Source organism: Sinocyclocheilus anshuiensis, unplaced genomic scaffold (genome assembly GCF_001515605.1).
Source record: "Sinocyclocheilus anshuiensis isolate Anshui unplaced genomic scaffold, SAMN03320099.WGS_v1.1 scaffold758, whole genome shotgun sequence".
Classification (NCBI taxonomy): domain Eukaryota; kingdom Metazoa; phylum Chordata; class Actinopteri; order Cypriniformes; family Cyprinidae; genus Sinocyclocheilus; species Sinocyclocheilus anshuiensis.
In genome coordinates this window covers 513958-541765 of record NW_015548126.1, presented here as the reverse complement: position 1 = coordinate 541765, position 27808 = coordinate 513958, and the positions used below count along the sequence as shown (strand labels likewise).

Sequence of the window (27808 nt, the reverse complement as noted above, 5' to 3'; positions counted from 1 at the left end):
TATTAAGATCATACTATGGCATACAGAATATGTAGAAATCATTCAGTTTACACCAAAGCCTCATTCTAAACCCCAGTGTGCAATTAAATAAAATGTACAATTCCTCTATTAGAAATCTCTGTGGTAATCAAACCTTCCTGCCAGTTTTTTTTCAGTTGTTACACACTGTAAAAAAAGCACATGAGAAGTAAAAGGTTAGCCAGTATTTGACAGAAAATGAAGCATTTGTTTTGCCATATGATGAAGGCAGCACAATTATATGGCTTTACCATGTAAAGAAGTCTTCAGCCTGCCAGGATGATGCAACTACAGACATCATAGTGGAGTTTCTCCCATCAGAAGTTGTCATACCATCTGCAGTGATACCATTAAAGTTGCCACAGGCACCACAAACTTGGTCTGTCAGGACTGTGCTTACGGATAACACGACCTCTCCAGTGCCAGAGTAAGTCAGTCTCATGATAGATACCTTCTCAATGACCACGGCCTCATTTATGTATGAGACTAACACCCCCTCTTTAGGCATAAAGGGATACGAGACCTTCTTTCCATTCACCTGTTGAGAGAATGAGAGAAATGTGTTCTCAACAGTTTCTTTGTGTCAAATCAAACATTTTAAGACTGTAGCTGATGTATAGAAAAAAACACTATAGTATCAAACATTTTTTTCCACTGACCCAGCTGTGCCTGTGATTGTTGACCATAATGATCATGTCCTGGAAGAAGATGTGGACCATTGTCACATGACCAGAATCATTCCTGGCACATGCACGTACATCTAACACCACACGGAACCAGTCAGGAGACTCTTGATTGCACAAGAAAGCCATTTGATAGGCTCCCGGCCGCTCCACTGCCCCCTTCACACCATCAAAGGACCGCAACTGGTCATTGGCATCAAATACACAGTGGCCTTGATCAGTGTAACAATCTCGTTGGCCATCCCGAAATTCACAGATCTCTCCTCTGGAACAGGTTTTCTTCACACACTCCAGCAACCCAGTGGCACGACACACACACTTCCTGTCGCAGGTGTCAGTTACTAAGACTTCACCGACCTAAGTGGAAAGAGTGGAGAAAAGATTGCACTCTTGCAATGCAAACTGTAGAAGATTCTAATGGCTCTAATCATAATTTTAGAAAAATCTGAGGAAAAGCAGCTCTGAAAAGTAGATGAGAAGCTCCTAATACTTAATGTATGAGAAGCATTAAATCTCACCTTTAAGTATTTGCCATTATGGACACATCCACAGTCTCCCACAGGCACACACATGTCACCATCTGAGAGCCAACCTTCATCACACTGACAGCCTTCCATGCAAATATCTGGGCAGTTGTTAACGGAGCCACTAAGGCTGGCACAGGTGTTGGCACAGTTATTAGAGCACTGTGCATAATGACTGTTGGCTGGACAGTTTGCCGCTTAAAAAAAAAAGAAAATGCAAAAAACAAAACATAAAATAATGTGTATCAGGTAATTTACATTAAAAAATATTACGAAAAAATACACACTATATATATATACTACTATTCAAAAGTTTGGGGTCATTTTTTGTGTTATGGATAGTCTCATGCTCACCAAATCTGAATTTATTTGATTAAAAATACAGTAAAAAAGTAATATTGTGAAATATTATCCCAATTTAGAATAACTTTTCTATTTTTTTTTGCTATTTTTATATTTGACATTTTATTCTTATATTTATTAAACTATTTATTAAATATGTATATTTTATATTTATATGAATTTATCTTTATTTAATTATTTATTTTATATTTATTAAATTTTATGAATAATTTAAAAATTATTCAGCAAATATGTATTAAAATGATCAAAAGTTAAAGTTAAGACATTTATAATATTTATAAAAAACATATTTCAAATGAATGCTGTTTAATGCACTTTCTATTAAATCAAAAAATTTTAAAAATATACCGTTTCCACAAAAATATTAAACAGCAAAAACTGATTTAAACATTGATAATATATTTTTCTTGCGCATCAAATCAGCATTTTAAAATTATTTCTGAATGATGATGTGACACTGGAGTAATGGCTGCTGAAAATTCAGCATTGCATCATAGGAATAAATTACATTTCAAAATATATTCAAATAGGAAAGTTATTTAAAATTGTAATACCATTTCACAATATTACTGTCTACTGGATTTTTCAAAATCATTTAAAACCCTAAAATTTATTCCAAACTTTTGTGCGCCAGTGTATATATATATATATATGAAACAAAATTATTATGATACATAACTTAAAGGCAATGATAAAGCGAAGAACAGGTTAAAATTTACAAACTTACGGCAGAATGAACTATTTCTCCATGGCATGATTTGTATCCCGGCTTTCTGGCAGATGATGGCATAAGCCTGAAGATTTTCACACAGCATCGCTCTGTCTCCATTCATAACACACATGTCAAATACACAGTTAACCACATGTTGCTCAGGATTCACCTGATCATGACAGGCATTGAAGGGACCAGCGGCAGCTGCCATAATGCCACAGGCATCACCTCTACGGTATCTCTCGGCTTTGGTTTGATCGCACTGCTGCGGGGAACTTTCATCTCCACACTGAACACCAGTTGCTGGCAATGCCCATGCCTGTCCGAATGCACTGACATTGGCGCTTTGTGTGCCATTGGGCAACAAGAAGTCATCTGTTTTCTTGCCATTGTAGTTTCCACACAGGCCACACATGCGGCCTTGATAGTTGGAGGGTACATGGACTTCCACGTGGTAATAGGTGTCATACAGAACTCTCAAGCCAAAGTCGGTTTGCACTTTGACACTGTATCCAACCTGGTTAATGGTGACTTGAGTGCCAAAAGATGAAGGGAGGGTGACAAATTCATTATTCACCTGTTAAAGAACCAACAGCAAATATGATTTCAGAATAATTTTTTCTTTCATTACAATTTAAAAAAGTGCAAACCAGCTTTACATAGAGAACCATCTTTATACTTTATTTTTATTTCTCTATTTTTCAATTAATACATACTGGCTATTTGTTTTACAGCCCGTACTTCATTGTACCCAAGAAGAGTGGGGGGCTCAGACCAATCCTGGATTTGAGGACTCTGAACCGGGCCCTTCACAAGCTTCCGTTAACCCTCAAGCACATATTAACATGTGTCAGAGATCAGGATTGGTTTGTGGCAATAGACCTGAAGGATGCGTACTTTCACGTCTCAATCCTACCAAGGCACAGGCCGTTTCTTCAGTTTGCCTTCGAAGGATGGGCATATCAGTAGAAAGTTCTTCACTTCGGACTGTCCCTGTCTCCTCATGTCTTTACAAAGATCGCGGAGGCTGCCCTTGCCCCTCTCAGGGAAGTGGGCATTTTAATTCTCAATTACTTTGATGACTGGCTAATCCTAGCTCACTCGCGAGAATTGGTTTGCGCACAGAGGTACATGTTCCTTGACCACCTAGCCCGATTGAGATTTCGGGTCAACTGGGAAAAGAGCAAACTCTCCCCTGTGCAGAGTATCTTTTTTCTCTGTGTAGAATTGGACTCGGTTACAATGACTGCACGCCTCTCTCAGGATCGTGCTCAGTCAGTGCTGAAATGCTTGAGGGCTCTCAAGCAGAGAACAGCGGTTGCTCTCAAAAACTTTCAGAGGCTCCTGGGGCATATGGCTTTCTCAGCCGCGGTCACGCTGCTGGGACTGATGCATATGAGACCACTTCAGCACTGGCTTCGTACCCGAGTGCCGAGATGGGCATGGCTTTCACGGCTCACACCGTGTGAACATCACACCGTTGTGTGGCCGTACCTTCAGCCCTTGGGAGGACATCTCTTTTCTACAGGCAGGAGTGCCCTTAGAACAGGTGTCCAGACACATTGTTGTTACAACCGATGCTTCCAAGACAGGCTGGGGCACCGCGTGCAACGGGCATGCAGCATCAGGGTCTGCCCTTGGCTGCATTGGCATATCAATTGCCTGGAGTTGTTGACAGTGCTTTTGGCCTTGAGGAGGTTTCGACACTTGATCCAAGGCAAGCACGTGCTGGTCCGGACGGACAACACAGCGACGGTTGCATGCATCAACCACCAGGGTGGTGTTCGCTCCCATCGCATGTCACAACTCGCCCGCCATCTCTTACTTTGGAGCCAGCACAGACTCAGGTCTCTGCATACCACTTATATCCCGGGCAACCTCAATCGTGTAGTGGATCTCTTTGCTTGGTCTTGCTCAGGGGAGGCTTCACCCCCAAATGGTTCAGCTGATTTGGAGTCGGTTCGACCAGGCACAGGTGGACCTGTTTGCTTCGTCGGAATCGACCCATTGTCAGTTGTGGTACTCCCTGACCGAGGCTCCCCTCGGCAAGGATGCACTGGCTCACAGCTGGCCCAGGGGCCTACTCAAGTATGCATTTGCCCCAGTGAGCCTCATTGCACAGACACTGTGCAAAGTCAGAGAAGACGGAGAACAGCTCCTGCCTGTGGCCCCTTATTGGCCCAACAGGACTTGGTTCTCGGAGCTCATGCTCATGGCATCAGTTCCTCCCTGGCAAATTCCCCTGAGGAAGAACTGCCTTCTGAACAGCTCTTTATCTGCTTTGGAGGGCAGCAGAAGGGGAATGCTATCTCCAGACAAAGGATCTCCCACTGGATTGTGGATGCGATCCTAATGGCCTATCAGGCCAGAGGCCTACCTTGCCCACTGGGAGTGAGGGCTCACTCTACCAGGGGCATGGCTGCATCAGCAGCTCTGGCAAACACGGCCTCTCTAGCAGATATCTGTAGAGCTGCAGGTTGGGCTACACCTAATACATTTGCTAGATTTTATAATCTACGAATGAAACCAGCTTCTTCTAGAGTTCTGATCGTCAGTTCTTTCACACAGGAGACTGGCAGGGTGTAGAGCTTGCTACCAGCACTACTCCCCCCAGGGTAATTATGCTCTTATTCAGTCCAGCTCAGGTTCCTTTCATGAACTCTGGACTACCCTTCCATCACATAAGCACTTTTTCTTAGCGAAGTTCGACGGAGGAACTTGCTATTAGGACTCATTACGAGGTAGGTTCCCTCGAGTGAACTCTTGTATTGGGTTAGTGCTCCACATGTAGTGGCTCCTCTTGAGGCCCCATGCGTGTATTCTCCACTGTATTGCCCCTGAGGCTCAGTGTTCCCCTAGACAGACATTCTGTCGATAGGTTCTGGGTCTTGGTAGATCTCCCCTTACACTGAGCCCACCCCAGTACCTTCCCTATGTGGTACATCCTCTGAAGTCCATAGGTGGATCTTCACATGTTACCTCCCCATCGGGTAGGATGTGATCTCCGTAGTACCTTTTTCCCTAGGGGGAATAGTCACTATCCCAACGTTACTACCGAGACTTTTCAGCTGTTATATTATGGTGAGTATTACTATGGGAAAAGGCTCCGGCTGAGGGGAGCTCTGCCTCTATGGCGACTCTCCCGGATGTTGTAGGGTGAGGTCTTAAGTCTTGGGCGTTGGTAGGTTACGAGGAGGAGAGGTGCATATGGTTGTGACATGTTGGCTTGTCAACATCTGTGTCCCCGTGGACGTGTGACGCAGTTCGGCAGTTGTGGAGTTTAGTATAGGGACCCCTAGTGTCGTACACTCAACACAACGTCGGAGTGAATGACAGAAAGGGAACGTCTCGGTTACGTATGGTAACCCTCATCCCCTGATGGAGAGAACGGAGACGTTGTGTCCTTCATGCCACAACTCCGAATTGCGTCTGAGTGGGTTGAGATGCTTCTCGACTCCTCAGAACAAGTGAGCAGATGCCATGCTGGCCTATTTATACCCGGATGTCCGGGGCGTGGCTAGCTATGCAAATTCTGCACACCCAATTTCATTGGCCTTTTCTCAAAGATGTCAGAGGTGTTTGGGCTCCCAAGAGCGACCCCTAGTGTCGTACACTCGACACAACGTCTCCATTCCCTCCATCAGGGAACGAGGGTTACCATACATAACCGAGACATTTTTTCTACGCTATATAAGAAACATTTCTTATATTATCAATGTTGAAAACAGTTTAAACAGTTTAATATTTTTGTGTAAACTGTAATACATTTTGTTTTCAGGAATAGCATTTATCTGAAATGGAAACCTTTCATAACAACATTATACTTTACTGTCAATTTTTTTCAATTTCAATGCATTCTTGCTAAATAAAAACATTAATTTTTTAAAAAAAAAAAAAAAAGGCGAAACTAGATGAAGACTTACGATGACTCTTGAGCGTTCACCTCGTCTGATGCTAATTGTCAGGTTGTAGACTGTCACAGTCAAATTCTTGATGACAGAAACCCTTGTGTTTCTAACCTGCTCATTCTGTGTGTCCACAGAAAAATTCACCAACCGTCCTCCAGCTCGATCACATACCTTAGCGAGCGTATAAACACATGCGCCTTGAAAATCAAACCTCTTGCCATCAAAAGAAGTGTAGTGAGGGTCACCAGTGGCCACACATCTTCCATGACTGACAGGGTGGCATCCTAAAACTCCATCTACCACTCTGCAAGCTTCCCCTGGACTACAACTTGATGCCTGGCAGGAAACGGTTCCATTTTCTCCACACATGCAGCGCTCCATGCACTGCTTATGGACGTAAAACATCTGGTGTTTGTTGTAATAGTGTCCTCGATTGAAGCAGCCACATTCTGCTTGTGGCACACAGGTTTGGCCGCTCAGGATGTAACCCTGATCACACTGGCAGGCCTCAGCACAGGGTCTGCTGCAGTTGTGCGCAGAGATGTTGACACAGGTCTCTGTACAGCCTGGAGCACAGGGATTGTAGTGGCTGTTTGGAGGGCAGGATGGAGCTGTAATAGACAGATCGGAGAGAGTGTAAAATAAAATGAATTTGACTTGACTAAATTTAATAAATTAGCATTTAATTTGAGTAAATAACATTTTAATTAACAAATAAATGCAATATTAAACCAAGGTTTATTTTTGTATTTAATAAGATAATATATAAATTAAAGAGGGAAAGAGAGAGGGAGATGGGATCAGGAAAGGACCACGAGCCAGGACTCGAACTTTGGACACCTAAAGTGCAATGGCACTATATGCCGGCGAGCTGCCCACATGGCTCTCGGCACCGACATTAATTTAACATTTGACAAAAAACAAACACCCAAAGCCTAAGCTCTTGAAATAACATTTTTGTTAGTCGACAAGATAAAAAATTGTTAATGAACATGTTTGGCAGTAATTTACAAGAGTAACACTGATTTGAGCTCAGTTTTTGAAACAGTTTAATTTTTCATTTACTTTTATCAAGCTCACATATTAAGTTTCATAATCTTAAAAAAAAATCAGTTAGTTACTTACGGCAGAAAGTGGCATTTCTCCACGGGTGAACCGTGATATTTTGACTCTGACATGTGGATGCGTAGGCTGCCACTGCGTCACACAACACAACCTGATGTCCTTGGAAGTGGCACGTGTCGAATATGCAATCCTCTAGGTAAGATCCAGGATCGATCTGCTTATGACATTCTCTGAAAGGCCCTGTCCGGTTTGTGATGATCTCACAATAGCGCTGGGCGTTCTCTCTCTGGGTCGCATTGCAGGTTGAGCATCCAGCACCAAGGCAACCGACTGAGGAACAGCCAGGTGCTGCAGCAACCTGCCAGCTCTGTCCCAGACTACTGGCATTGGGTGCCATCATACCATTGTGCATTGTAAAGTCATCCTGAACAACACCGTTGAAGTTTCCACAAAGTCCGCATACCGCACCACTGTAATTGCTAGGCAAAGTGACGCTCACCACATTGGACCAGTCAAAGGTCACCTGGAGACCAAAGTTTGTCTTCACCAAAGCAAAGTTGCCGCTGCGTAAAACTATAAGTACATCTTGAATCCAAAAGGGAAGTTCTGCTAGCTGGCCACCAAACTAAAGAGAAATGAATAGTAACACATTTGGTTACTATTACAAAGTGCTCATTTAGTTGAAACTGTTTAAATCGTGTGTAGACCTGGGAATCACAAGGAACTGAACAATTTCGGTTCCAATTCTAATTCAGACTCCGATACTTTAAAAGTTCCATTAATCCATTATTATTATTTTTTTCCCATGAATTGAATATTTAGGGGAAAAAAGCCATTTAATTGCTTTAATTTTATTTACACAGATGCTTTAATGACTTTCCACCTTGATGCAATCCAATAACTGGCCTTTAATATTTTAGCAAAATGCTCAACACACAAAAATGTGGTAAAATATTTCATAATTTGTATAAAATACTACTGACAAAACCCATAAATTGTATCTTTAAATAATAGTAGTCTTACAATAATTTTTGTTAAATGCAACTTAAATGCAAAGTTGTACTAAAAAAGACTCAGAAGAGTCATACATTAGGGAATTATATGGTCTACATTGGTCACACAACCAATGATGTTGATTCACTAAAAATAATAGACTCATGGAAGCCTCTGTTTCAGGAATCAAACCATTTTGTTTACGTTGTATGAATCTGATTCAGTAAAAAGAATCAGATCAGAAACATTTGTCTGGAAAGCGGATTATACTGGTTGTTCTGTATGGATTTGATTAATTAAAAAGGAACGGATCAGAGTCATTTGTTTGATAATTTCACTATATACTGTAGGTCATTCTGTGTAGATCTGATTCACTAAAAAGAACCAACTCAGTTGTTTCTTTGGGAATCGGACTACACTGGTTTTTCCGTTTGGATTGGATTTACTAAAAGGACCACCTCAAAGTCATTGGTTTGGGAATCAGACTACACTGGTTATTCTGTAACAATTTGATTCACTAAAAAGAACCAACTCAGTTGTTTCTTTGGGAATAGGACTACACAGTTCGTTGATTATGGATTTGATTCACTAAAAGAACTAACTCAGGGTCATTTGGTTTCGGTCATTTTTGGTTTATTCATTAGTGCAACAAATGAAATAATTAACAGTGGTTCGGGGAGAAAAAAAACAAAAAACAGAATCATGGTATTCCCTGTTAAAATTCTCTGAATGCCAGGGTGTGACTTATTATTTATTTTTGGCATTTTTGCCTTTATTATGACCGGACAGATCAGAACGGACAGGAAATGAAGTGGGAGAGAGATAGGGGCAGGAAAGGTCCTCAAGTCGGGATTCCCATAGCGCAACAGCGCTGCATGTTGATGCGCTGCCCACAAGGCTAACGGCACCGACCAGGGTATAAATTCTTAATGGAACCAAACATCATTGAGTTTTTTATAAAGATATATTTCTTCAAATAGAACTGAATCTGAACAAGAATGGTCCTCAACCCTATTAGTGTATATTGTGTGACTGTACTCACCAGTAATCGATTCGGATGTTCCCTGGTCAATGTGATGGTGAATCCACTCACAGTTACATTGACAGTGTGAGTGAAGCTCACTGCATTGCTCCAACGATGATCATTCTTAACTGTCACATTAAAAGGTACAAGACTCGTATTGTCAATGCACAGGGCTGCTAACTGATACACACACGTGCCCTGGAAGTCAAAATGGAATCCGTCGAATGTGCGGTAATGTGGGTCTACTGAGCCTGTACATACGGCGGGGCGACTCACTGGCTGGCAGCTGCGACTTCCATTAACAATTGTGCAGCTGTCACGGACAGCACAGGAAGAATTACGACACACCACAGCACTTAAGTTACGATCACACACACAAAGCTGATGACACTGCTCATCGGCCCAGAAAGTTTGGCCTTGTTGGTAGTAGGCACCTTCGTAGAAGCAGCCACATTTATTGGTGGGCACACAAGCGCCAGCGCTGAGGACAAATCCACTGTCACACTCACAGGCTTCCACACAGGTATCACTGCACTTTGGCTGCTGATTTGGGTATGGACACGTTGCTGGACACGGAGACGCACAGGCCTCATAATGACTGTTGGGCGGGCAACTCATAGCTGTTGAAGAACAAGAAGACAAGAGGTCCGTGGTTAAAGTTAAGCATACAAACATGTGCTCTATGAGAGTATAAGCAAGCTTACAGCAATTAAATCTTTCTCTCCAATTTGTAATGATGACACCCTCTTGACGACACTGATGGACGTATGTCTCCAGAGCCTGACAGAGAAGTTTTTGGTCTCCGTTATTGAAGCACAGATCGTACACGCAGCTTTGCTGGAACGCCTGTGGGTTCACTTTAGCATGACATGCACTAAACACATTCTGGCCTATAGATGTCAGGACACCACAGAAAGCGTCTGTTTCGTAGAGGGCATGTTGGTCAGGAGGACAAACAGGGCAGTCGGTCTCACAGCCATCATGACACACTGATGTGACACTGTCTTCTGCTCTCCAGCTCTTTGCCCACTGGTACAGACTTGGCAGAAGGTTTCCAGCAGGGTCTCTCAGCTCATCTCCACCATTACTGTTGAAATTTCCACACAGGCCACACACAACTCCATAGTAACTACTGGGCAGATGCAGATCAACCCTCCAGCCCCAGATGAAAGAGACGAGCAGACCAAAGTCAGTTTCCAGCAGAGCAGCATAGCCACTCTGTCTCACCTTCACACGGCCGTCATGATGATCAAAAGGAAGATAAAATCACAAACCATCCACCTGACAGAAGAAACACAGAATGATAGTGCTTTTTAATGTAAATACATTTTGGTAACACTTTACTTTAGGGTCTAATTTTATATTCATGATTACCAATGTTTTTATTATTGTGGGGAAAATATTCTAATATCTCTCATGAACTGAGAAACCAAAATTCCAATGATGTTTTGACATTGTACTATTAAAAACATCCTGTAAGTTTCAGAACTCAAAACTTTCCTGTTGGTCTAAAAACAGATTACCGTATATTGAAGCCAGTCTGCCAAAACGACAGCTTGCGGAATGTACCACTCTATGATGTAATAGTGTGGCTAAACACCACCTCCGCAGAAGAAGATCAATGCTTGCTACTACATCACTGCCTGTTTAGCTCCGCCCACCGATTCACACACGTAGTGTAAATAACGAAAGAGGCAAACGCATGTCTAAGCAGAAACCAAACGATAAAGATGGCTCCAAATACAACAAGATGCTGTGCAGTGCCAAGTTGTGTTAAAACAATCTTTGCATTGCATTACTGCGGATTCGTTTACACACAAGGCACAATTTGACGCAGGGTTTTCAGAAAGATTGAAACTAAAAGACGATGCTAATGGATCCGACAGTAATGTTACACCACACAAGTGTGAGTAACTGTTTTCATTATTGCCTTGTATCTGTTCTTACAGATCGTTTGATATGTACCGAGTACTCATGCGTTTTTGACCTAAATCACAGCAGCGTCCATCTACGAAGGATGTAGGCTGTCAAACATACACAGCTATTAGCCAATCATACTGCAGCAGTGGGCGTTTACTTCCGAGTTTACAATCCACCATGCCTTCAAACAGAGCGTTCTGATGAGGGGGGTTAAAACAGGACAGAAAATAGCCTATTACTGTTTTTTGATGTAAAAAATCTTGATAACATTATAAGAAGACCTCAGAGAACAGGACAAAATAATAAAAAAGGCAGTTCATGACCCCTTAAATAAATATTTAAATCATACTGTAAATGTGTTAAACAGAATAGTTAAAAAGCACTCAGAAAAGCAAATCAAAACACTGGAATGAAACAAAAATATTCTTACTTTTAAAATATGCACAAGAACTTGAATGAATTAGAACTCGAATGAATTAAAAATCATACTGTGACAGTGAAGATGACCCTGAGTGAGTCTACTGGTAAAAACATGCAGTGACTCATTACCATGATCTGTCCTGTATGGTGTTTCACCATAGTAAAAGTGCTGCCATATACAGTAACTTCCACCTCCCGCACATAAGACACATCAGGGTTGCCACGGTTTTCATTGCTCTGGGTTACAGAGAAGGGCTCCAGACCGTACAGATTCCCACAGGTCCTAGACAAGATGTATTTACAGGTGCCCTGGAAGTCATACTTGTAGCCATCAAAGGTGTGGTAGTGCGGATCACCCCATGCCCAGCATGTCTTGTTGTATAGGTGCATACACACGGCATTGCCATGTTCAGAGCGGCATGTCTCTTTCTCTGGACAATGGTGGTAATAACATGGATCTGTAGACAGAAGCAACGAGAAGAAACCAAAAAATCTGCCATGTAATAAAAAAATTACAGATGTTGTTCCATTTGTTGCAATATTCCTGTTTTTTGTATATCTCAACCTGGGTAAAAGCAGCCCCACATTCCCTCTCTAAGTAAACACTGTGTGCCGTTAGGACAGTTGGCTTTTTCACAAGTAAGTCCTTTTCCTGGATCACACAGACACTTCTGCTCACACTGGTCCAGGTAAACCTCCTCTCCAGCCTGAAAACACAAACTTATTCACAAACAAGACAAGAAAAGGAAAGAATGCCAGCAAGACATTTATAGCTAATACGTGCACAACATCACCACAATACACTCAAAGCTTCACCTTATATGTGCGTCCCTGCTGATAGCAGCCACACCGCTGGTGTTCAACGCACTGCTGGCCATCAAACAGATAACCATTGTCACAAGCGCAGCCCTCTGTGCAGGTTTTAGGACACTGGACTATCGTAGTTAAACCAGGACAGGCAGCAGAGCACACGTCTGCGCACAGCTCATAATGACTGTGAGCTGGACACGACATTGCTGGAATACAGCGACAAAGACAAAAATTACAATGATTGGAGGAGAAAACGTATAATAAAACAGAATCTCTCTCCACACCGTTGTTGCATTGATATCTTACATTTAAATCTTTTGATATAGTTTAGCAATAGCACACAAGCAGGAATGCTGTTTTTTCCCCAAATAATCTGCATGATTGCAAATGTGATATTGATTTTATACAATAGTTCAGTAAACAAGTTTACATTTTATACACAATATTGTCAATATTGTCTGTTTTGCTTAATTAAATAGTACCAAATATATAAGCTTATAAATGAATTTATAATCAATATTTATAAAAAAGTAAATAAAAATTGAAAGAATTCTGAAATATTATTTTTATATGATGTTTTTATATTTTGAATATATTTCCAGGAATATTTTAGATATTTTTTGTATATACTGAAAATAAAAATGTAAAAATATTGTTCAAAGTATATGTTAACATTCATTTCAGCAAGAATGTCTTGACTGCGTATCTAGCCTGAGATTTTTCTGACTTTTTAATTACATTTTTTATTTAATTTATTTGATAAAAAATACAGTAAAAACTGTAATATTGTGAAGAATTATTTCAATGTAAATAGCCATCTAATGTTTATTATTTTTATTCATTTTTAATTTTGAATTTACTGCTCAAGAAACTTTTGTTATCATTACCAACATTGAAAACAGTTGTGCTGCTTAATAGCTTTGTGGAAACAAGGATTTTTTTTTTTAGGATTGTTTGATGAATAGAAGGTTCAAAAGAACAGCATTTTTGAATATAATTTCTTGTAACAATATAAATGTCTTTACTCTCACTTTTGATCAGTTTAATGGATCGTTGCTGAATAAAATTAATTCTTACCAACTCCAAATTTTTTAACAGTAGTGCATTTCAGTCAATTATATTGTTTCAAATATATTTTGGTAATTTTTTAAGCTGTATGGGATATAATCCCTTTGTTTTGCTGTGATATTTATTTAATATAAAATAAGGAATCATAAAAATTAAGAAAAAAACTTCTCCAGAAGAACAAACTTACGGCAGAAAGAGTCCGTCCTCCATCTTTGAATTACGACTCCGGCTGCGCGACAACTAAAAGCATATCTTTCCACACTAGCGCAAACCACGCTGTTGTTGCCGTCAGATGCACATGTATCAAAGACACAGTCGTTCAGATAAGCTGAAGGGTTCAGCACAGCATGACAGGTGGCAAACGGCCCATTAGGGTCAACCAGAACTCCGCAGTAGGGAGGCTTCTCAAAGATGGCTTTCAGTTGAGGATCACAGTCCAGACACGTGTCGCCTTCACATCCGTCCTCACACACGGCTCCAGGGACGTCCACTTTCCAGGCTCTCCCGAACACATTCATGTCCTGTGTAACATTGCCGTCTGGGAGGCTGAAGTCATTTGAAGGGACTCCGTCAAAGTTGCCACAGAGTCCGCAGGTCTTGTTGCGGTAGTTGCCAGGGATGGTAACAGCGACGTAGTAAAACAGGCCATAGGTTACACGGAGACCAAAGCTGGTCTCGATGATTATATAACTACCATCTTTATAGGCCTGAACCAAGGAACCATTTAAACTGTTTGAACTGTATGGGAGATTAGCCAGAACCCCATTGACCTGTGGGAATGGTGTCATATTAGATACTTACAGTTAGTTTAATGTGTTAAAGGAACTCAAAATCACATTATGAGAGTTTCACTGAAGAACAAATGCAGACAAACCAACACTTACCAAGATCTGGGGCTTGTTTTGTCTTAAGATGATGGTGCTGCCGTAGACCGTTAAGGCCACTTGCTTGGTAACAGAGACTTTGTGATGTTTATTGGGCCACCATCTCTCATTCTCCACCTGGATGGAGAAAGGGGTCAGGTTGGTTTGTTCCAGGCCACAGGATTGGGACAGAATGTAGGTACAGGTTCCCTGGAAATCAAAGCGCAACCCATCCAAGGACACATAGTGTGGGTCTCCAGAAGCTTCACAAATAGCCTGCAGAATTGGTCGGCATCTGCGAACGCCGTCCACCAACTCGCAGCTCTCATAAGGGCCACAAGACGACTTATTACAGACCACCTGTGGAAAGAAAAGCATTGTATTACTGTTTTGTATGGGGCAAGATTTGTAGTGTGGTTTTAAAGAAAGAATCTGAAATGCAAATGCAGCAGGTTCTGCTACAGGCAAAACAGCTCATGTCACGTAGCTCTAAAGAGAAAACAACTAACAAGAAATGATGGAAAAAAAAACTGTTGAAAAAAGTGCTATGCTAAATGTCTTATTAAGGACTGGTGCATATTTTGTATGCATACAATTTATTGTTTTATACTTTAAATCTGTGCTAATAAAAAGGATTGATATAAAATGTGATTGTCATGTATCACATTAAAAAATTTTTATAACTTGACAAAAAGTGTAAAAATCTTTTAATTTAGTATTTAGAATATACAAAAATTCCAGCTATGAAAATAGCCTTTGCAAGACAAAAGAGCTGACCATTTTATTACAAAAACGTAACTTATATAACCATCATTTCCACTACAGAATTAAAATAACCAATAAATAATTTGAGAAAAAATTATTTCATTTAAGAAAAAAACTCCACAGAGTTACATTATATTTACACCACTGGACAATATTAGCAGAAAAATAAAGCTATTAAAGAAAACCCCATGTACTGTATGTCATTGGTCCAAGTTGCTCTGATTATTTACAATTTAGGTTTGATTAATCTTAATTCCAAACTCTTTATAAACTGGAGAGGGAGATTGAAGTCTTATTATTTCAAAAGATCAATGAAAAATGTATTTTTCATGTATTTTATATTGCTTTAAAAGTGCAGTATGTAATATTGACAGCTAGTGGTTGAAATGGGTACTGCAGTCTAAATTCAAAATATTGATCAGACTTGATGCTTACGCAGGTTGCCAGATTGAGGACACGCAACAAAAATTAAAAATTAAAAATAACTTTTTTAATTTACAAGAAAATATCTGAGTTACTTTTTTAGGGAGAAATGCAATATTGTAATGCATTACTTTTAAAAGTAACTTTCCCCAACACTGCAACTGACAATGGAAGGCAACAAGTTGTTGAGTTGATTTATTCACGTTTTAATATGCCCAAGGTCATAGAGCTTTTTAGATGGATGCTGAGGCTTTTAGTTCGGGTAGAATATGCGATCTCTGGACCCAGCTGGATTGCAGGATTTGATGGCTGCAATACGCTGAGTCTTACACCAACTGGCAACACGAGGGGTTGAAATATTATTGGGTAAATTGGCAGTGGGCGGAATCACACTGACCAAAACAAAAACGACACATAACATACATTACAAAATAGAATAACTTGCTGTAGTATGTGAACTTAGCGTGTTTTCTAAATATCTGCAGGTATATTATGGTATTTTGTGCTTTAGTATAGTCAAAAAAACAAAAAATAAAAAATAAAACACATACAACACCTTTAATATAATAGGTACTGTATAACCATATAAAAAATGAAATTCAGTCACTAATGCTAAAACAGTAGTATATCCTCACTGTCATCATACCTGGCCGTCCGGTAAACATGTGCACACCTCCTCACAGTTATTGCCAGGATAGAACTGTTGGTAAAGCAAGTAGTAGTGATTGCCATAGAGACACCCACACTGAGAGAGGGGAACGCAGTGTTCCCCACTCCTGATGTAGCCTGGGTCACACACACAGCCCTCCATACAGGGGCTACGACAGCCAGCGGGAGGAGTCAAACTGTGACAGGTGACTTCACAACTAGAACCGCAGAGCTCATAGTGGCTGTGGACAGGAAACTGAACACCTGACAAAACAAAGACAGGTGATTGGTTAAGTTCTGATTATATATAATAAAAAAATAAATAAAAGTAGATAAAATAGAAATAAATATATCAATTAAAGGGATAGTTCACTCAAAAATGAAAAACTTTCTGACCCTGCATAGCCAGCAACGCAGCTGCCACGTTCAAGACCCAGAGAGGTAGTAAGGACATCTTTAAAATAGTCCATTAAAATAATTATTTTTGTTTTCTTTGCACACAAAAAGTATTCTCGTAGCTTCATAAAATTATGGTTGAACCACTGATGTCACGTGGACTATTTTAACGATGTCCTTACTACCTTTCTGGGCCTTGAACGGGTCAGTTGTGTTGCTGTCTATGCAGGGACAGAAAGCTATCGGATTTCAGCAAAAATATCTTCATTTGTGTTCTGAAGATGAACGAAGGTCTTACGGGTTTGGAACGACATGAGGGTGAGTAATTAATGACAGAATTTTCATTTTTTGAGTGAACTGTCGCTTTAATTTGTTAAATAATAGTAGAAATGCCACTCTGACTATGAATTCTTGTTCTTATTTATGGGAAAGATCAGGGTTTTTCAAACTGACGTCCAGGGACCCCAAAAAGTCCACAAGGTGGTGCAGAAAAGTTCAAAGAAAAATAATTTTTCCATACTAAAAAAAAAACAAACAAAAAAAACAACAATAACAAATGTGTAAGTAATATATTCTCACTGATAAAAATAGTGTATTCTCACTGTCAAAAATTAAGAAATTAGAATTAAAAAAGGGGGAAAAAACCTGGTTTCACTTTATTTTGATGGTCCCTTTAACACATTCTGTTGACTATAAGTAATATTGCACCTACATATCTATTACCTCTCATTAGAGTGTTAGTAGAGTATTAGTAGACTGGTAGGTTTAGGGTTAGAATAAGTTGACGTACTTATAGTCAGTAGAATGTCTGTTGGGACACCATCACAATAAAGAGTTAGCAGATATTAAGCAGCCATCAAATAATACTCTAATGAGTTAGTTGACATGTAGGTGCAAAGTTACTTATAGTCAACAGAATGCTCAAAAAGGGACCATCAAAATAAAGTGTTACCAAAAACCTTCTAACAAATATGTAGAAGTGACAAAAAAAATAGTAATAATAACCATGCACATAAAAAATCATAAGGATATACTTAAATATTATACACATTTTCACAGTATAAACTGGACTTCATTTAGGAAAATATATAGGTGCCTTTATATTTTCAGAAATAAGAGACTTGCAGGAAGATCCTCATATTTGGGAGTCCGTGGCATCAAAAAGTAAAAAAAACCACATGGGCTAGATTACATGTCAAGTTTGATTTTGAACTGAATACCCTTATGCTGAGTGTACTAACACACCCTTCTATCCTTAGCATCTTTGTTTTTGTGCTCTGCTTTACATTTCTTAAGGCCTTTGTTGACATGAATGGAACTGGAACTGCAGTGTCTGCGCTAGAAAGTCTATCACTATACCTACAAAATCTCTTGTGTATGAACACAACATTACCATGTATACGGTTTCTCAAAAAGGTCTAGATACAATGACCCCGGGTTTCTCTCACCACAGAATTCTGCAGTTCTCCAGGGGCTGATGGTCCTTCCTATCGCCTGACAGGCAGATACATATGCCGTTATTGCCTGGCATAGTATATCTCTCCTTCCATTATACAAACAGATGTCGTAAATACAATCCTCAAAAAATGGAGCAGGGTTTAGAATGGTTTGACAGTCCCTGAAAGGCCCTTGTGGGTCACGCAGGAGTCCACAGAAATCAGACGTCTCATAAAGACTCCTTCTGGTCGGGTCGCAATCCTGACAACTGTCTGTGCAGCCATGAACACAGTCTGGGATCTCGGCTACACTCCAGCTGGCACCGAACTCCATCGGTCCTGAAGCAGGTAATGCTGTTCCTCTGACTGTCAGATCATCTTCTGGATTTCCATTGTAGTTCCCACAGAGGCCACAGATGGCACCCATGTAGGTGCTTGGAACAGTGACGGTTGCAAAGCTGTTCCAATCAAACGTGACCCTGAGACCAAAAGAGGTTTGAACGACAGCAGACCAGCCACTTCTGAAAACAGAAATCTGACCTTCAATAAGATGAAGAGGAAGGTTGAACAGCTCACCATTGACCTAAAAAAGAAAGCCAACTTTGCTTTTTTACAATTTCTCATTGAATGACTTACTGTAACATCACCAAGCTTGCCAAAGGTTTAAAACATGCAACTTACGGTAACAGCACCGCTGTATTCTCTATCGATAACAATGGTGATATTATACACTCTGATCTCCAGTAATTTAGTGAACAACACCGCTCTGCTTCCCCGAAACTCATTTTGCACCAGCACATCAAACGGCACCAATCCAGGATCTGAGGCGCAAACTCCAACCAACTGATACACACAGTTGCCCTGAAGGGAGAATATAAGTAATAATACTATTATGTTCCACAAAAGCTATTTAACCAAAAACATAAAAGACTTTTATGCCTACACTCCTACTAAGGAAAGGTGATTAAAAAAAATAAAATAAATAGATAATATAAAAATATTTTCTACCAGTGTTAGTATGGTATACAGGTAGTATAGTACAGTATAGTATGCATTAATATTTTGAATATATACTATTAGCTTTTATTTGTATATTTTCAGTTTAAATTTAGCTTATACTTTAATAATTTTTGTTATACGCTTTTGTCATTTTTATTAGTTTTATTTGAGCTTTAAACTAGTTTATTTAGTGTTAAATTATATTTCAGTTTCTTTTTAGAAATCAGCCCTTCAACTTATTTTATTTCAGTTAGTTGGCAAAGCAATATTTCTTATTTAAGTTTTTGCTATTTATATAGTTTTCAATCTAAAATTTATATTTTAGCTTCAATTAACAAGCCATTTTAATAGCTTTACTTAACAATAGCAACATTTCCTTTTTTTTTGATTTTGCCTACTTTACAACCATTAAAAAAAACATATTAATGCAACCCCAAATTTCCAAAGTTGACACTACATGCTAAGGTTATTTTGTCTTTCCAGGACACTTTGATCATGCATTAAATACTCAGAAGCAGAAAATAAATGGCTGATCTGTGGTTACATGTGGGTTTAAAAGAAACTAAGAAAAAATATTAAACCATGAAATGAAAGGCATAAAAATGGCCTATTTTCCACATTATTTACTATTTTATCCATGTGAAAAAATGGGGGAAAATTCCAATGATTTTTCATATTTTCTGATTTTTCCCCCTCCATTTTTGATTGTTATATACAGCATGAAACATGTAATGTAGAAAAAAATTGCACAGTTCTCGAGTGCATCTAGTACCTGGAAGTCAAAATAATTCCCGTCAAAGGTGTAGTAGTGGGGGTCACCCAGTGCCATGCAGGTGCTTTGGGAGACAGGATAACAGTCCCTAATGCCATTCTCCACCTGGCAGTGCTCTCCTTCCCCACAGCCTTTGTCTTGGCATTCCAGATGTCCACCCTCCATGGAGCAATGACAAAGTCGCTGACAAGCATCATCTGCCCAGAAAGCCTCTCCAGCAGGAACGTAGTGTCCATTGTAGGAACAGCCACATTGGGTTGAAGGTACACATTCAGATCCACTCAGAACAAAACCAGGATCACAAGCGCATGTTTCGACACAGGGTAAAGTGCAGTTCACAGGAGACCCGAGGCCCATGCAGGTCAAAGGGCATGCGCTACCACAAAATTCATAATGGCTGTTCTCTGGGCATTTGTAAGCTGAAGACACATACAAAGACATTAAGACATATTGCAAAACAATATCAAGTCAAGTATGCTTTGCAAATGCTATTACTCACAACAATTGGCTGATTCTCTCCAGTTGGTTAGCTGTATCCCAACACGTTGACATACACTTGCATAGACCTCTAAGACCTTACATAAGTAGTTTCTGTGCCCATCTGTCATACAGACATCATACATGCAGTTCTGAATGTAAATACTTGGGTCAATAACAGAATGACACTGACTGAATGGAGCCATCATTAGGAGTCCACAGTATTTTTCACCCAGCCATTGCCTCTGTGCTTCAGCATCACATCCATGTCCCCCACCATCATCTCTACAGCCCTCATCCAATGTTAAATTGTGAACTTTCCAACTCTGGCCAAACGTTGTCGCACTGGGAGCAAGGGTGCTCGAAGGCATGGTGAAATCATCATTGGGATCACCATTGAAATTTCCACAGAGCCCACATACTTTGTTCATGAAGGCAGTGGGCAGGGAGACAATGAGATAGTGGTTCCAGTCATATTGCACACTCAGCCCAAAAGAAAACAGGATCTGCCACGTTCAAGACCCAGAGAGGTAGTAAGGACATCTTTAAAATAGTCCATTAAAATAATTATTTTTGTTTTCTTTGCACACAAAAAGTATTCTCGTAGCTTCATAAAATTATGGTTGAACCACTGATGTCACGTGGACTATTTTAACGATGTCCTTACTACCTTTCTGGGCCTTGAACGGGTCAGTTGTGTTGCTGTCTATGCAGGGACAGAAAGCTATCGGATTTCAGCAAAAATATCTTCATTTGTGTTCTGAAGATGAACGAAGGTCTTACGGGTTTGGAACGACATGAGGGTGAGTAATTAATGACAGAATTTTCATTTTTTGAGTGAACTGTCGCTTTAATTTGTTAAATAATAGTAGAAATGCCACTCTGACTATGAATTCTTGTTCTTATTTATGGGAAAGATCAGGGTTTTTCAAACTGACGTCCAGGGACCCCAAAAAGTCCACAAGGTGGTGCAGAAAAGTTCAAAGAAAAATAATTTTTCCATACTAAAAAAAAAACAAACAAAAAAAACAACAATAACAAATGTGTAAGTAATATATTCTCACTGATAAAAATAGTGTATTCTCACTGTCAAAAATTAAGAAATTAGAATTAAAAAAGGGGGAAAAAACCTGGTTTCACTTTATTTTGATGGTCCCTTTAACACATTCTGTTGACTATAAGTAATATTGCACCTACATATCTATTACCTCTCATTAGAGTGTTAGTAGAGTATTAGTAGACTGGTAGGTTTAGGGTTAGAATAAGTTGACGTACTTATAGTCAGTAGAATGTCTGTTGGGACACCATCACAATAAAGAGTTAGCAGATATTAAGCAGCCATCAAATAATACTCTAATGAGTTAGTTGACATGTAGGTGCAAAGTTACTTATAGTCAACAGAATGCTCAAAAAGGGACCATCAAAATAAAGTGTTACCAAAAACCTTCTAACAAATATGTAGAAGTGACAAAAAAAATAGTAATAATAACCATGCACATAAAAAATCATAAGGATATACTTAAATATTATACACATTTTCACAGTATAAACTGGACTTCATTTAGGAAAATATATAGGTGCCTTTATATTTTCAGAAATAAGAGACTTGCAGGAAGATCCTCATATTTGGGAGTCCGTGGCATCAAAAAGTAAAAAAAACCACATGGGCTAGATTACATGTCAAGTTTGATTTTGAACTGAATACCCTTATGCTGAGTGTACTAACACACCCTTCTATCCTTAGCATCTTTGTTTTTGTGCTCTGCTTTACATTTCTTAAGGCCTTTGTTGACATGAATGGAACTGGAACTGCAGTGTCTGCGCTAGAAAGTCTATCACTATACCTACAAAATCTCTTGTGTATGAACACAACATTACCATGTATACGGTTTCTCAAAAAGGTCTAGATACAATGACCCCGGGTTTCTCTCACCACAGAATTCTGCAGTTCTCCAGGGGCTGATGGTCCTTCCTATCGCCTGACAGGCAGATACATATGCCGTTATTGCCTGGCATAGTATATCTCTCCTTCCATTATACAAACAGATGTCGTAAATACAATCCTCAAAAAATGGAGCAGGGTTTAGAATGGTTTGACAGTCCCTGAAAGGCCCTTGTGGGTCACGCAGGAGTCCACAGAAATCAGACGTCTCATAAAGACTCCTTCTGGTCGGGTCGCAATCCTGACAACTGTCTGTGCAGCCATGAACACAGTCTGGGATCTCGGCTACACTCCAGCTGGCACCGAACTCCATCGGTCCTGAAGCAGGTAATGCTGTTCCTCTGACTGTCAGATCATCTTCTGGATTTCCATTGTAGTTCCCACAGAGGCCACAGATGGCACCCATGTAGGTGCTTGGAACAGTGACGGTTGCAAAGCTGTTCCAATCAAACGTGACCCTGAGACCAAAAGAGGTTTGAACGACAGCAGACCAGCCACTTCTGAAAACAGAAATCTGACCTTCAATAAGATGAAGAGGAAGGTTGAACAGCTCACCATTGACCTAAAAAAGAAAGCCAACTTTGCTTTTTTACAATTTCTCATTGAATGACTTACTGTAACATCACCAAGCTTGCCAAAGGTTTAAAACATGCAACTTACGGTAACAGCACCGCTGTATTCTCTATCGATAACAATGGTGATATTATACACTCTGATCTCCAGTAATTTAGTGAACAACACCGCTCTGCTTCCCCGAAACTCATTTTGCACCAGCACATCAAACGGCACCAATCCAGGATCTGAGGCGCAAACTCCAACCAACTGATACACACAGTTGCCCTGAAGGGAGAATATAAGTAATAATACTATTATGTTCCACAAAAGCTATTTAACCAAAAACATAAAAGACTTTTATGCCTACACTCCTACTAAGGAAAGGTGATTAAAAAAAATAAAATAAATAGATAATATAAAAATATTTTCTACCAGTGTTAGTATGGTATACAGGTAGTATAGTACAGTATAGTATGCATTAATATTTTGAATATATACTATTAGCTTTTATTTGTATATTTTCAGTTTAAATTTAGCTTATACTTTAATAATTTTTGTTATACGCTTTTGTCATTTTTATTAGTTTTATTTGAGCTTTAAACTAGTTTATTTAGTGTTAAATTATATTTCAGTTTCTTTTTAGAAATCAGCCCTTCAACTTATTTTATTTCAGTTAGTTGGCAAAGCAATATTTCTTATTTAAGTTTTTGCTATTTATATAGTTTTCAATCTAAAATTTATATTTTAGCTTCAATTAACAAGCCATTTTAATAGCTTTACTTAACAATAGCAACATTTCCTTTTTTTTTGATTTTGCCTACTTTACAACCATTAAAAAAAACATATTAATGCAACCCCAAATTTCCAAAGTTGACACTACATGCTAAGGTTATTTTGTCTTTCCAGGACACTTTGATCATGCATTAAATACTCAGAAGCAGAAAATAAATGGCTGATCTGTGGTTACATGTGGGTTTAAAAGAAACTAAGAAAAAATATTAAACCATGAAATGAAAGGCATAAAAATGGCCTATTTTCCACATTATTTACTATTTTATCCATGTGAAAAAATGGGGGAAAATTCCAATGATTTTTCATATTTTCTGATTTTTTCCCCTCCATTTTTGATTGTTATATACAGCATGAAACATGTAATGTAGAAAAAAATTGCACAGTTCTCGAGTGCATCTAGTACCTGGAAGTCAAAATAATTCCCGTCAAAGGTGTAGTAGTGGGGGTCACCCAGTGCCATGCAGGTGCTTTGGGAGACAGGATAACAGTCCCTAATGCCATTCTCCACCTGGCAGTGCTCTCCTTCCCCACAGCCTTTGTCTTGGCATTCCAGATGTCCACCCTCCATGGAGCAATGACAAAGTCGCTGACAAGCATCATCTGCCCAGAAAGCCTCTCCAGCAGGAACGTAGTGTCCATTGTAGGAACAGCCACATTGGGTTGAAGGTACACATTCAGATCCACTCAGAACAAAACCAGGATCACAAGCGCATGTTTCGACACAGGGTAAAGTGCAGTTCACAGGAGACCCGAGGCCCATGCAGGTCAAAGGGCATGCGCTACCACAAAATTCATAATGGCTGTTCTCTGGGCATTTGTAAGCTGAAGACACATACAAAGACATTAAGACATATTGCAAAACAATATCAAGTCAAGTATGCTTTGCAAATGCTATTACTCACAACAATTGGCTGATTCTCTCCAGTTGGTTAGCTGTATCCCAACACGTTGACATACACTTGCATAGACCTCTAAGACCTTACATAAGTAGTTTCTGTGCCCATCTGTCATACAGACATCATACATGCAGTTCTGAATGTAAATACTTGGGTCAATAACAGAATGACACTGACTGAATGGAGCCATCATTAGGAGTCCACAGTATTTTTCACCCAGCCATTGCCTCTGTGCTTCAGCATCACATCCATGTCCCCCACCATCATCTCTACAGCCCTCATCCAATGTTAAATTGTGAACTTTCCAACTCTGGCCAAACGTTGTCGCACTGGGAGCAAGGGTGCTCGAAGGCATGGTGAAATCATCATTGGGATCACCATTGAAATTTCCACAGAGCCCACATACTTTGTTCATGAAGGCAGTGGGCAGGGAGACAATGAGATAGTGGTTCCAGTCATATTGCACACTCAGCCCAAAAGAAAACAGGATGGTGATGAAGCTGCCGGACTGGAACATGGACACCCCAACATCATCAAGAACCACAGGAAGGCTCCACAAACTCTGGTCAATCTGCACAAATCAAAACATAATAATGCATATTAAATGGCAAAATAGCTTCTTACTAAATATTTTTTTATCTTGATTTAGTTACATTTTTTTATTTTTCAAATTCCCATTTCAAAAGCCCCTTTTATTTATTTAAAAGATTGAATAATAATACTTTATTATAACATTATATTATAATAACAATACATTTCTTTTTCTTGTTTTAAGCATAAACCTCATTGATTTTTATCTATGGTGATCTACACTATTTTTAATGGGTAAGAAATAAACTTTAAGTTATAGCTTCTGAGAACAACTCTTGGTCTGTTATGCGTTTCTGATTCTTGAGTAAACTGATCATTATAAAGATGTTTAGATATCTTTACTAAAAATAAGACAAAAATACTGATAATTTATTATAAGAAAGTGCTTAATATAAAGCTATTATCTTTTTATTATATTGTATTCTCACGTGAGATAATGCTTTCAATATTGCAGCAGGTTTTGAATGAGGTTTCTAAAATGTTTAGTATTAAAATGAACTAAATCCAATGCAATTACTAATACTTTTTCTTTTTGGAAAAAAATAAAAAAAGGTTTACCCTGACTTTTCCAGGCTCAGAACTTTCAACGCTGATGGTGATATCCCCAATATTCACAGTTACACGTGCCACATAGGAGACACTAATGTCACCACGGTTTTCATTTTTAGCCAGGACCTCAAAAGCAGGAAGACTATCATATTGCTGGCAGTTCCTGGTGACAACATAATTGCAAGTGCCCATGAAGTCAAAATAACGCTGGTCAAATGTGCTGTAGTGAGGGTCACCCATTGCCCAACAGATTCCAAATGGTTTCTTCACACAGATGGGGAAGGAATCCATCATCTGGCACTCCTCATCCTCACTACAGATGATGTTGAAGCAAGAGCGAGGTGCTGGCAATTCTATTACAAATGAAGAAGATATACATTACATTTAAGCAGCATAAACATAAATAGAGTCAATTAAGATATTACCAAAATCTGAACATTTAATTCTTCCACTGTAATTAAGACTAATGTCTTACTCATTTAAAAATGCATTATTGGATTATACTAGAGATTTTCTTATCTTCAAACTGGTTGTATCAACATAAATGTTTTAAAACAGAAGGAAGAATGTTTAATTGACAAACCTGGATCAATGCATGCAGCTGGGGCTCCGTACCCATTCACTTGCTGTAGTCCCACTCTATAGACCCCAAAAGAAGCACTTGGATGGGTTAATTTGTGCCCACCTGCCCCAGGTTGGTAAACCAGCTCAGTCCAAGAGTACTCGCTGTTTTTGATGACCCTCCACTGAAGGTTTCCAAGTAAAGGCAAGCTATCAAAACGAATCCCTGCTTGTTCTTTGGTAGGAACAATCAGAAGGGCTCGGTTGTCAAAGCCAGCTATCCCATCAAGCGCGTACGAAGAACAAAACCGGTCATTGGGCAGAAGATTCATAAGAAACGGGTCATATAGGACACCACGGGATGTTCGCACACCATTAAACAGAAAAAACACCTGGATTTCATTGTCAGCAACGATGTTGAGACCATTTGGAAACTGGATTTTGTGCTCTTGGATGAGCCCACGCTGAAGAACACCAGTTAATGTAGTATGGCCAAATTGAAGGGTTATATTCGTTGTCTGTGACACTTGGATATAGATGCTGTCAAACTGGCTCTGAATGCTAAATGGAGCCACCAGGAAGTGAGTTCCCCAGCTTTGCACTGGCAGCAGTTGCTCATAAACGTGATTGCACTTAGAAAAGCGCCACGTGCACATGTGACCCGAGTACACGGCGACGGGAAGTTGTGAAGATATGCGTGTTCCCGTAAGATCTCCTTGGCTTTGAATTTGTGCATTTTCAAAAGGATCCATCACCACAACTAGTTTACTGCCGACACCGTACAAGCGCCCTTCGAACCGGACCGCCGCTCGAAGGAACACTTCCACTGAGTTCCGCTCTTTACCGTTGACAAGCACAAACTCCTTCAGCATGGATGGAGGGGAGTTGGTGGGGGTGAACACAAAATATTCAGTACCCCATTCGCTCATGGGGTAGACCAGGGACGTATCCGCTGTGAACTGCTTTGAGTTTAGCGAGGAAACCGCTATGTAATCAGATGCCTGAATGAAGACAGTTTTGCGGGACCTCCTAGTGCCAGACAGCTCAATTGTTTTGGGGAGGGTCACAGTGAAGCCCTGACCTGCAGTCAGTTGCACCTCCTGGTTAAAATTGAGACTGGGCACACTGACCTTCACCAGGCAATTAGAATTCAGAGAGGTAATGTAAAGCTGAAAGAGCGGCAGGTCAAAAGGAGATACATAGTTCTGCATGAACGCGGTGGCAAACTCTCGTCCTGCAGATCGAGCCTGGCCACCATCTTTAAGAGGTCAAGAGAGAAAGACTGAGAGAATTAATGCAACAACAACAACAACAAAAATCTTGTTTGGAAAAAAGTTGGCATTACATGGCAGTGCATCCAATCTTTATAATTTAACTTGTAAAATAATAATAATGATTTAATCTTTTTAAATAATAATTTCTAATGATTAATTTTCATAATGAATACATTCATAATTTGAATAATTTAATTAATAATTATAAAATAATTAATTAATTTAGCTCAATAAATTAGTTTAAATAACATCTATTTTTATATAAAAAATGTAGTTTCATAAAATAATAATCCAAAAGATAAAAAGCCTTACCCCAAAACAGAAATATCACAAAACAAACTGGTAAAAGTTTCGCTCCCAT

General features: G+C 39.5%; 1 protein-coding gene across 1 annotated transcript; it reads right to left on the bottom strand.

Moving 5' to 3' along the window:
- On the bottom strand, positions 1–27808 carry fcgbp (Fc gamma binding protein). The gene is given in 22 exon segments (XM_016507695.1): positions 1–165; positions 270–556; positions 678–1058; positions 1220–1422; positions 2316–2877; positions 6224–6819; positions 7334–7898; positions 9309–9910; positions 9995–10571; positions 11760–12088; positions 12196–12337; positions 12447–12646; positions 13696–14278; positions 14393–14731; positions 16206–16471; positions 22221–22791; positions 22890–23069; positions 23980–24398; positions 24479–25043; positions 25622–25965; positions 26196–27431; positions 27760–27808. Coding segments are annotated over 22 exon segments (9003 nt in total). The 3' UTR covers positions 1–158.